At 44.1% G+C, this 11,143-nt stretch overlaps 1 protein-coding gene across 1 annotated transcript; it reads right to left on the minus strand.

Annotated features, from left to right (window-relative positions):
* Window positions 1-679: 679 nt before the first annotated feature.
* Window positions 680-9,261, minus strand: fndc7a (fibronectin type III domain containing 7a). Its single transcript, XM_086043343.1, has 14 exons — window positions 9,115-9,261; window positions 8,067-8,085; window positions 7,261-7,518; window positions 6,580-6,840; window positions 5,645-5,902; window positions 4,646-4,900; window positions 4,249-4,503; window positions 3,828-4,085; window positions 3,236-3,493; window positions 2,897-3,151; window positions 1,894-2,160; window positions 1,429-1,458; window positions 1,325-1,362; window positions 680-854 (listed from the first exon to the last, which is right to left on the minus strand). The coding sequence occupies exons 1-13, from the start codon at window positions 9,163-9,165 to the stop codon at window positions 1,331-1,333; spliced, it is 2,457 nt and encodes an 818-aa protein (XP_085899469.1). The 5' UTR covers window positions 9,166-9,261; the 3' UTR covers window positions 680-854; window positions 1,325-1,330.
* Window positions 9,262-11,143: the final 1,882 nt, after the last annotated feature.

Raw genomic sequence — 11,143 nt, forward strand, 5'->3', positions numbered from 1 at the left:
GACGTATTATTCTCTAATTTCAATCAATGAGAGCGCAGTATCTGGATCAAAATGGGGACAAAATGATCCCATCCCAAACATGTTCAGTACAAGTGTAGCGTCAGGTATAGAATTTATAAGGTTGGTATCACGACACCTCATACACACCAATGTGCTCTGCAAGTGGCTGATGACTAGTCCAGAGTGTCCTCTGCCGCTCGCCCAAAGTCAGCTGACGCCAGCTCACCTGCGACTCTAATGAGGACAAGTGCTTTTGAAAATGGATGGATGGCATTACTGGGTAGTTTCCATTTCCATTTCAGCAGTGGTACCACTCCCATTCTGAGGTTGCATCAATTTCCACAGCAGTTTGTGTCATGTAGCCTGTTACTCCCACCATTGAGGTTACGTTCGCATCAGCATTTGCTGGTTTGCTTACTTAAGCCAAAGCCACAAAACCTGCGAAAGGGATGCGGCTATATACATTTTAACATTGGCATCTCAATTATTTTGGCTGTTTTTTTTTTTTTTGTCAATCGATTGATAAAGTCAGTCAACATTCATATCTTGCCAGCAAACCTGAAATCTGTGTGCTAATGAATGAGGATAATTTTGCGGAAATTAGGACCGTTCCACCTGCACTGAACTATTCTAGTATAATCAATAAAAAAAAGATTAAAATTTGTTTTCTTTTTTTTTTTTAATCATTTTGCAACCAAAAGACATATTCAGTACATGCATATCTTTATGAAAACAGCAGTGATGGACTACAACATTCCAAAACAGGAGTATAATATTTCATCCATGTATATTGGCTGAGCAAACTGGCTGTAAACACAGTCCTCCTCCATGTTGTGGTGTTGTTAGGAGACTCCCTGAGGGTGGCAAACATGAAAGTTGTTAACGTCTCCTCACGGCTCGTCAATGCTCAACAAGCATCATTTCGTATGTGGCTCTCTGTATACATCAAGCAGCTTATCATCTTACAGCCCAAACACATGATGTCACGTTCCTTCAGCACCTTTGCATCTTCTTTTTACCTGAGTCACGTTTACCCTCTCGCTCTGCCAAGTTTCTGTTGGACTCCCACAGGTAATGGAGGAAGAAGTTGCAAATATTATTATCCTCTCCAGCTTTGTTCCCCTCCTACATTGTTACCACACTTCTATGGGCGCAGTCTGTTTGTTTTATGGAAGCCAGTGATGCAGTTACAAGATACCGCGTCGAGTTGCCGAGCGAAACAATGGCCTCGTCCTGCTTTTATCAATTGCTTTCATGCGTGCAACAATCTCAGCGTTGTCTGAGGCTTACATAAGTCATCCAAGATGATTCACATGGAACTTACCAACATTTATTTAAGGCTTCTTCTTCCCCGAGAGATCACTGAAGAGAGACGGTATGTTAATCGAAAGCCCATAAAGTAATATAGAAATAAGTTGGGGTGCTTACCAATGCCGCCGTTAAACCCTGGGCAGGGAACTAAGAATAACACAAAAATAAAATGAATTTATTTATAAAGGACATGCAATGTGGCTGGCTTTGTTGTCGTTGCCATGGCAGCCCCAGTTTATTACTTAAATGCTCTAGAAACTTTATAGAATCCATTTCAGCCTGTGTGGAGTTTACTTGTCTGGCTTTGCTCCAGCTTCACCCAACATTCCAAAAACGTGCCGTATTAGCTTTATTATAGATTCTATAAAGTCCATTGGTGTGAATGTGAGTTAAAAAAAAAAAAAGGTGCCCAGCGATTGGTTGACCACCAGTACCAAAGTCAGCTGGGACAGGCACCAGCCACCCTCATGAGGAAAAGCGCTTTGGAACTTTTGTTTTCTGTTTAACTAATCTCAAAAGAGCAAAAAGCCGCAGTTCCTTGTTCTTTATGCACTGGAGCTGCCCACAACTGATGTAACTGACCTGAGTATGTTCTCGGTTGACAAAAGTTAACTTTGACTCCAGTGGGTCCAACTGGCGCCGCCACCACCGTGTAGACGTCCCCGCAGCTTTCCTCCTGGATGTCGCAGAATTTGCTGTTGGCAGAAGCGAGGCACGTGTAGTTGGCAGCTGTCCCGTATAGCTCCACCGTGTGCCCCTGGATCTGAGGCGTCCATGACGACTGCCAGTAGACCCTTAGGGAGTTGTTTGCCCAACGATACAGTTTGACTTTGGTCGGACAGCAGGCACCTAGGAGAAAGTTCAAATTAGCATTGTGCCGGTGAAGAGTGGCCACCAATTTAAATGACCCATCATCTTGATATCAACACGCAACAGCCACTTCATGAAGGATTTTCTAATAAGCATGTTGGGCATCATTTGAATTTGGACGGTTCCGATTGCGATTCCGGTCATTTGTTTCGATTCTGGTTCCTAACGATTCTCGATTCCGATTCCAAACAAAAAAACGAGGACTTAGCAGGATACCTGTTATCAGAATTCCAGTAATGTGTTTGTCTTCTAAATCCTTGACAGAAAGTGTGACAGGCATACTAACTTCCGTCCACTTGTTCTAGGAATCCAAGGCATACCCAGCCACGAGAGTTACGTCTGGAGAAGCATGTTGCCCTTTTCTGGCTCTTCTCATCGAGGAAATGTGATTATTTGCGCGAAGGGACCGGCTAACCAATTCTCTGATTTGATTTTCGAGAGAAAAGCAGAGAGAGGCTGGAATAATAGTTTTGACACAGACCGCACAAGTCTGTGTCAAAACGCATGTGCGCATGTCAGTAGACCCGCCCCCTGTACGCCGGAGTGCCCAGCATGGCACCGCGAGATGACCGAAATTCGCAAACAGTTGCAATGAGGCTTGCACTGGCACGAAAAGAGTCTACGGTCTATGAAACTAGAGCCCCAAGTATGCAGCTGATGAGGATGTAAATAATCCCTTTGTCGAAGTGATTATTCGCTACGCTGTGTCCCTCACTTGACGAAAAGCCGTGATATTTGCACTCGGACGTGTGTCCGGTGCCGCTGATGGCTTCCAGGTTGACGCTGTAGTTGGTACCGCAGCTGATACATCCCATCAAGCAATGGATCTCCGTAGTGTGACACTTGGCGTGTCCGCGTGACGACATCAGCGTGGCAATGTAGGAGCGAGCGCCACGGCCAGCTGACCAGGTCACGTTGGTCATGGCCTGTGTGAGCTGGGTGACAGTCATAGATGTGGGACAGCAAGGACCTTGAAGAGATGCAATGTGGGGATTCAAATGAAAGCAGGCAAAGGTATCGTGTTAGTCTCGGGCGACCAATCATCCCGCAGTACCTGTTTCTAAAATGTTACTGTATCCGGGTAGACTTGGTCCTGCGGCTGTGGTGGCCACGACTGTCACCTCGTACGTTGAACCGCAGGCCAACTGCGTTAGCTCGCAGGAACTGTTTCTTCCATGACAAGTGTGTGTATCGTAGCGCCCGGTGGCGGTGATGGCGTAATCTGTATATTGGCCGTTTGGCCTGCTGAATTGGACTCGGTATGAGGACTGGTTGAACTGCGTCATATTCAGAATCTCTGGCGAACACGGAGCTGCAGACAGACAGGACGTTGGGTTTCTCAATGAAAGTGACTTACAACTAGACATTTCTATTCCACAATGAAATGAAAGAAGTGGATGTCGAATTACAGGGCGTCCTCAGTTTGTGATGGTGCTTGCCCACATACAAGGTTTCCAGGTCCCAAACAGATTAGTGAGCGAGCGAGTGCAGCAGAATAAAAAGATGTTATCTCGAAAACTTCCTTTACTAAGTGTGTCGAGACCCAGTTTGAGAACCACCGGTCTGTACCGTATTCTATTATTGTGAGCTTGTCTCTCAGCATTGGCGCAATAAGACAATCAGTGAATCAGTGGTCTCATTATTACCTGTCTGGTGCGTGTGTGGCGGGCAAGTGCTGTTGCACCCTCGTAGCTCGCTGCACGGCGTGACCACCACGGAATAAACTCCGTTGCACCTCAGATCTGACAGCACGCACACCGGCGCCGTGTCATTGCAGCGGATGACCTCGTCAACCCGCTTTGCCGTCGTCTGGTAAAGCTCTGACCCTTTGACCGGTGACCACGTGATCTCAAGGGTCTCTGTAGAATCAGACTTTAAAGAAACACCTTCTGGGCAGCATGGAACTGGCGGGAGGGGAGGGATGAGAGAAGAAAAATATTTAAAGATGTTTCAGGATGGGTCAAGATAAAAGCATGTTAGCCTGCGTCTAACTGATATCATGAAGAGATTAAAACTGGATTCTGCACTGGTACTGGTATTTGGGGTAACTTGTGTGGTCCTTCCTACTGGTGGTGTAGTTGTGCATGTGCGCAAAAGGACTGGAGCCGGCCTGGTTGTAGGGGAAGATGCTGGTGAGGTAAGTGTAACCACACATGCACAGGAAGTGGCAGCTGGTTCCAGTGGTGTTGCACGACTTCTCGGTACCGTCGTCCCTCTTTATGAAAGCCATGTAGAACTCCACTACCGGTACCTCATCCCACACAACTGAGCAGTTGTTAGCTTGGGCTTCCTCCACCCAGATGTTGTCTGGGGGGCATGGGTCTAACACAAAGAAGGGATGTGAATCAGGACTGGAAGGCATTTGGAAGCCAGGTTTTAGTCAAAATTTTGGAGGTACTGAAAAGTAGGAACAGGGCAAAACAGGCTACTGTGTCTGATATATGCGTGGCTAACTTAGACCCACATGTAATGTAGTGGGCTGGAGGTGAGGGGAAACTGGCCCCAGCTGAGTTGAAAGCAGTGACAGAGACCGAGTGATTCTGGCCGCATCCCACTGGACCGATGTAACAGTAGTGACTGGCTGTCTTGGTACAGTTTTGACCATTAGTGGTCCAGGCCAGGTAGTCCTCAGCTCCTTTGACTGACATCCAGTGCACAGTGATTCCGAGGGCCCCAGCCAGAGTCACCTGGACGGCAACCAAATCTGGGCTTGGCGGACCTTGAAAGGAAATCCAGAGGAAGATTAATATACACTGGTGGTGCTTTGTCTCTATGGCTTAAGTCCCTCATCACTAGATAGGTTTACTTTTTTTATTGTGGGCTCTATTTCCGTAAACAGCGCATCTGCGGCAGGGCGCTAACGCTGGCGAATCCTGATTTTCATGCCAGTGAAAGACTCCTTGCACGCGTATGCCAATTTGAGTGAACATTTGGTCGCAGAAAGTGGATCTAAACGTAATCCTGTTCAGACCATATCTACCATAAGTGCCATCACTTGGTAGACCACTGGTCTAATGTGATTTTGCTGAACGTTTTGGACCTCCAAGTGCCCGCTTCACCCATGTCAAGACTCTCAGGGCTACACGGTGGAAGCGTCATGTACTAGCTAGATTCCATGCCGGAGATTGGCGTGCACAAAATATGTTTATGAGGAACCGCAAGATCTCCACTTTGCGGATGATGTAAAGTTGGCCACCGGAAGAAGGGCACTGGAGACGGGGTTCCAACCGATTATGCGACCGTGTGTTAAAGATGGTAATAATAATAATAAGGCATGCAATGAACTGATCTCTACAATGATTCAGGAGGGTCGATGCATGCTGTTGTCTTACTCGTGAATGAAATACAACGACCATGAAGATGCAGAGGTTTTTACTCCAAGCCTTGTAAAATCGAGCCCATTATATTCACATGGTGGATCAACTGTAGAACGGACATCAAAGTAAAAATGTCTCTTGCTCACGTGTGATCTGGCACACAGTGACGTCGTCACCGGCACGACCTTCAGAGTCTCGCGCTTCGCCCTTGATGCAGTAAGTCGTCCCGGCTTCAAGGCCACCAAAGGTCATGTTGCGGTCAGTGGTGGTGACCTTGAGGCGCGTGCCGGAGCCCTGCCGGATGATGCAAAGCATGTAGACGGCGGCGTCTTCAACGGGGGACCACGTGACCAGGATGGTGTCATCAACAGGCGAGGAGGTGATCAACTCAGGCGCCGTCACCACTGAAGACAAAAGGCACCACGTTGCAACACGTAACAACCGTGCGTTGTTTTGTAAGAGATGTAAAACAGTGAGCGTCCCCGCGATGAGATTTCGCCGCGTTCTCCCCGGGGAGTGGACAGCGCCTTGTTCTCATGGTTTCTCTTTACATGGCTACATGGCCCTGGATGGATACAGTTTCCAGCATTGCGCATAGGCCGAAAAGCTCGGTGACGACGACAATGAGAAGTGAAATGACAATCTGTTATGGCCAGCGGAGTGAGACACAAGTCATTGTTGTTTGGGAACAACACTGTGGCAGTCAGTCATTAGCATCTTGCAAGCGCAAGTCTGGCCAAGTGAAAGGACAGTACATATGATCACTGAAAATCAACATACACTACAATCAAAAATAGTAGTATAGAACTTGTAGCAATGCACCTGTTTAAGCAATATTTTTTTTTAAAGTCCAGCAAAGTACGTTTACTTTTTAAATGTAGTACATTTTAAGTATCGTTCAGTTTAAGTACAACACAAATATTTATCTTGATCTCGCTTTTGATGAGCAATTAGGCCTACTGTGTGATTTTAATGTTCTTTTATTATGCTGGTATAAAGTTTGACAATCCGTATAACCGTATCAGTCATGATTCGAGACTCATTCAGGGTAACCATCTGCACGTCGAGCAATGTCTTATACCTGTCCTGGCATTGATGGGGTGTGAAGGTTGGCTCCGCCCTCCCGAGTTGATTGACATGACGCTCAGCCTGTAGATTGTGTAGGGCTGAAGCCCAACCACAGTGGCTGGGGAGCTGTTCACCGTGGTTTCTGAGAAGAAATCACCGCTTTGGAACACTGCCCTCAGGGTGTAGCCGGTCGCCCCGGCAACCTCTGTGAACTCCGCGGTGATGCTGTCGCTGTGCTTGGAGTAGGCCTGCACAATGCTGGGCACGTCGGGGGCTAGTGAGGGATGTGAAGACGTTCACGTCGTTGGAAAGAATGTCAGGTCAAGACAGCGTTATTTTTATTTGTGTGTATACGTACATACATACAGTATGTATATATATATATATTTTTTTTTTATATATATATATACATACTGTATGTATGTACGTATACACAAATACGGTACATTATCAGTTTATTGTTGTATTTATTCATTCACTCATGGCTCTAAGACCTTTGAAAAAGAATTTGGCAAGATGATGCCAACACGATTGTTTGCTCTTGTGAAGTATTAAAGGCGTTTTGTCGGGTCTGGCTGGCCTTTGGTGAACTGTGGCAGCCGAACTATGAGATGAGCTCGAGTCATCCCTAAGCATGACCTTCGTGGTCAAGGGCAAAACTTTCACTTGTAAATCCCACGCTGCGTTCACTGACCTGTTGTTTCCTCAGTGTCCGCACTGCTCAGGACATTGCAAGCGTCATCCATGGCCTCTAGTTGCACGGTGTACACAGTGTTTGGCGACAAGGAGTTGACTGATCCCATCGTTGCGTCACCGCTGAACTGAGCGAAAAAGGAAGGCTCTCGAGAGTTTTTGGGTGTTACCGTGATCTTGTAGGAGGTGGCGCCGGAATATCCTGACCACTGCATGGTCATACTTTTGGATGTGACCGTAAAGACGGAGAAAGTGACGTCTGGAGGGATCAGAGGTAATGATGTGCGTTTATAAAGGGGAAAAAGCCAATGGCCAATATTATACAGTGGTGTCTTGACTTGAATTTGTTCCAGATCCTAAAAAAACGACCACCATATTTTTGCTATATTTTTTGTGATGAATAAAGAGAATTTAAAGTAACACTGGTTTTATAAAGTGTTATTACTGTACATACTGTACTATTCATGTGTTGCACCTTTAAGGGCCGTGCCTCAGTGACTGACATCAGGAGCTGTAGTCAGGGCTGCCCCTTGCGAGTGTTCTCATTTTATTTGTGAGTTTGACTTTGTCCTGTTCAGTCAACGGCTGAAAGCATGTCAGCGACAGCGGCTCACCGTCCGATAAAATCTGAGGGCATCGCAGTACCTTCATGTTTTACCTTTTTGTTTTTCCGAGCAGTGGAGTTTGCAACTCGAAAAATCTCTTAAACTGGGACACTCGAAAGTCAGGGTACCACTGTATTTTCATTTAGTGAAAAAAATGGAATATAGAAAATAAAAATCGTTTTGTAATTTTTTTTTTATTTACCATTTTCAGCTGTGCGCACCTAAAAGTGACAAAACAATGTAATCAATAAATGCGAGGCTTGATAAACTGCAGCATTTTTTGCATTTCAAAGACATCATTTCATGGTCGGGGGACCAACGGCTATCGTATCCTGCTGCACATTGCTTTCACTCAACACAGATTTCGGCGCAGGTATTTCTTTCAGGTCTGAATGAATTTGTCCTTTGAGGGACGGGTGTGCATGCCACACACACTTGATGAAAGCTGTAAACATCAAAAGAGCCTGTGTGTTCACAATCACATCGCTCTGCAATGTAATATTGTTGAACTGCGCATAAAATGTGCATTATAGCAAGGATGCGGGAAAAAACACAAAAAAATGGTGACCTGCCGTATCAAAGTTGGTTGTGTTTGTAAGCAGATGTGTTAAAAGTACTCTTCCGCTTGTATAGATGCTTACGTACGAAAAGACTGCTAAAAGTAGTTGTACCGATTCAACGCCTGTACTTAAAAGTAGGACTGAATGAAATGCACTTCGGTACAAAAACAAAAATGAATTGTTGCTGTTAATTATAAACGGCACGATGCACGTGAACACTAAAAGTTTCCCACTTTTCACTTTAGTGGTCCTCCTACTGAGAAGAAGAAAAAAAAAATCATGGCACATGTTAAGAGCTAGCTAGCATTAGCATTGGCTTTTAATGCTATCAAAACAACAATGTGTTTTGTTATTATTATTCTCAAAGTGCTCCCATGCCTTTTGACTCTTTGCTAAATTTGTGAACTAAGTAACAAACAATGCTATATTAGCTAATGATAACATCAGCAAATACATTTTAATGATCTCAATTGTCCCCGTTTTTGGCTTTTGTCATGTCGTGGAGATTGGGTGGAAAAAAAAGTATCCACCCTGTTTTGATAAAGAAGTAGAAATGATATGTTTTCAAATGTAGGTAGAAGTAAAATCAACAAAAAAATAAAAACCCAAGTGGGAAGCACTGCGACCTGAATTTGTTACTTCCCGTCACTGTTAATGAGAGTCGATCTGTGGCAAGCAATCATGACTTACCTGCGTGACGGTCACCAAGAGTTTCAGCATCATCAGCCATGTTGTTGCCATAGCTGCACACTTTCTTCACGGCCTGGAGGCAAGATGAATGTTTTTGTTTTCTTCCCTTCTAAAGAACTTGAGGGAAGCTTACATTTCCCTCTCGCTTTTGCTCCCTCAGGTGAGCCGACAGGTGCAATATTGTTTCTGCAAATACCAACGAGCCCAGGGGGTGAAACTCCTCCCCTCAGGGGGACGCTTGGGTGGCCTGTCAGTGTCTTTCGTAGATTGGAATGTACAGTATATATGTATTTTTCAAAAATACAGTTAGATCTAATTACAGTACTACAGTTACAGTAAATTACAGCACAGTGATGTGGTGGTTAGCATGTCTGCTTCACAGTTGAGAGGTTCTGGGTTTGCTGTGTGGAGTTTGCATAATCTCCCACATTCATTAGGGAATTTATTCCCAACAGCCTTTCTAGATTAGATTTGATCTCCAATCAGATTTCAGCCTTGTCATTCTAATCTTCGGAAACAGTAGTGCTGGCCGACGTAATTTAAGATACATTAGCAAGTTAGCAACGGAACTGTTTCTTCAACCGACCAGATTTCAAATTGGTCTCAGCTATTTTCCATTCTCTGATCGGTTGGTCAAAGCATGCCAAGTTTGACTAGCAAAACGCTTTTCTAGTCATCTGCACACAATAATTAACATATCTGGCGACTATGATGTTTTTTAAAAAAAATATGTTTTTGCCGTAGATACATCTTGATTCTGAGCAAAAAAGTTATTTGCTGTACTACAATGATGTGATCACCATCCACTGGCCAGTTTTTTTCTTCATTACTGATTTCAGAAATATTTGTATTTCATTTTATTTTAGTATGTGAAACACTCTTATTATGATGTTGATTTTAAGTCAGGAATGTTGAAGTTTTTCTTCTTTCACCACTCTTGGGCATTCCCGATGTCGTTTGTGCTTATATAACCAGGTACAGAAAACCTACTTGGTTCCTTTGTGTAAGTGTAACTTCATATAGGGCTTTCTTCTCTCGTGTCTTGAAGAGACAAAAGGCGTCCATCGGCGTTCTTTTCTGGCTTTGCAGATTATCCCGTCGACTTGAGACTGTCATTTACGCACCTTCTGGCCTGATAAACGCTCTGAATGCAGCAACCTTAAAACGTGGCCGGTGCCTGTCGAATCTACCTTTGCACGTATTGTCCTGTTGGCTAAGCAGACATTGTAATAAATCAAATCCAAGTGCTTATAAACTAGTACTGACTACGATTAGTCCAAGCAGATGAAATTAAAATTGTAAAGGCACTTTTTTTTTTTTTTTTTTTTGCTGAATGGTAAGCACTTACTGTACCTTTCATTAGATACAGTACACCTGCACAATCTAATTAGATAATAGAATAAACTGCATTCAGTATTTAAAAGAAAAAAATGTCATATTCGATTGACTCAGATAATTATAAACATATTGGGAAATAGGGATGTAACGATTAATCGGAAAACAAGTCAAAGCGATTTGGTCCGTTTAATCGATTCAATTAATCGAAAATCGAGTTGCTTAAAGAAAGCATTTTTTTTTCAAGAATATGGTCTATGCAAGCCCACTAGTTGAAACACGGCAATCTGATAAAATTTTGCGTTTGTGGAATATAAATAAAGCAGCAAAATGCACTTGTTTTTAGCCCTCTCAGGGGGTGGCCATTTTGTCTTCTGACGACTGAAAATGACATCACAACTGCTCACAACGACCAATCACGGCTGACCTGTTTTCTGAATCTGAGCCGCGATTGGTCGTTGTGAGCAGTTGTGATGTCATTTTCAGTCGATAGAAGACAAAATGGCCACCCCCTGAGAGGGCTAAAAACGAGTGGATTAACTCTTATTCCACAAATCGTGACATCCCTATTGTTAAATGAATACCAATCTGATATTACTTCTTTATGCAGTCACAATATTTGATACAGCTTTTGTATTTTAGAGTTGGCATTTTAGAAAAGTCACTCCCACCGATGTGTCCTCAGGTTAGTGAA

Source organism: Filicampus tigris, chromosome 10 (genome assembly GCF_054856515.1).
Source record: "Filicampus tigris isolate MCC_2025a chromosome 10, RoL_Ftig_1.0, whole genome shotgun sequence".
In the NCBI taxonomy this organism is placed as follows: Eukaryota; Metazoa; Chordata; class Actinopteri; order Syngnathiformes; family Syngnathidae; genus Filicampus; species Filicampus tigris.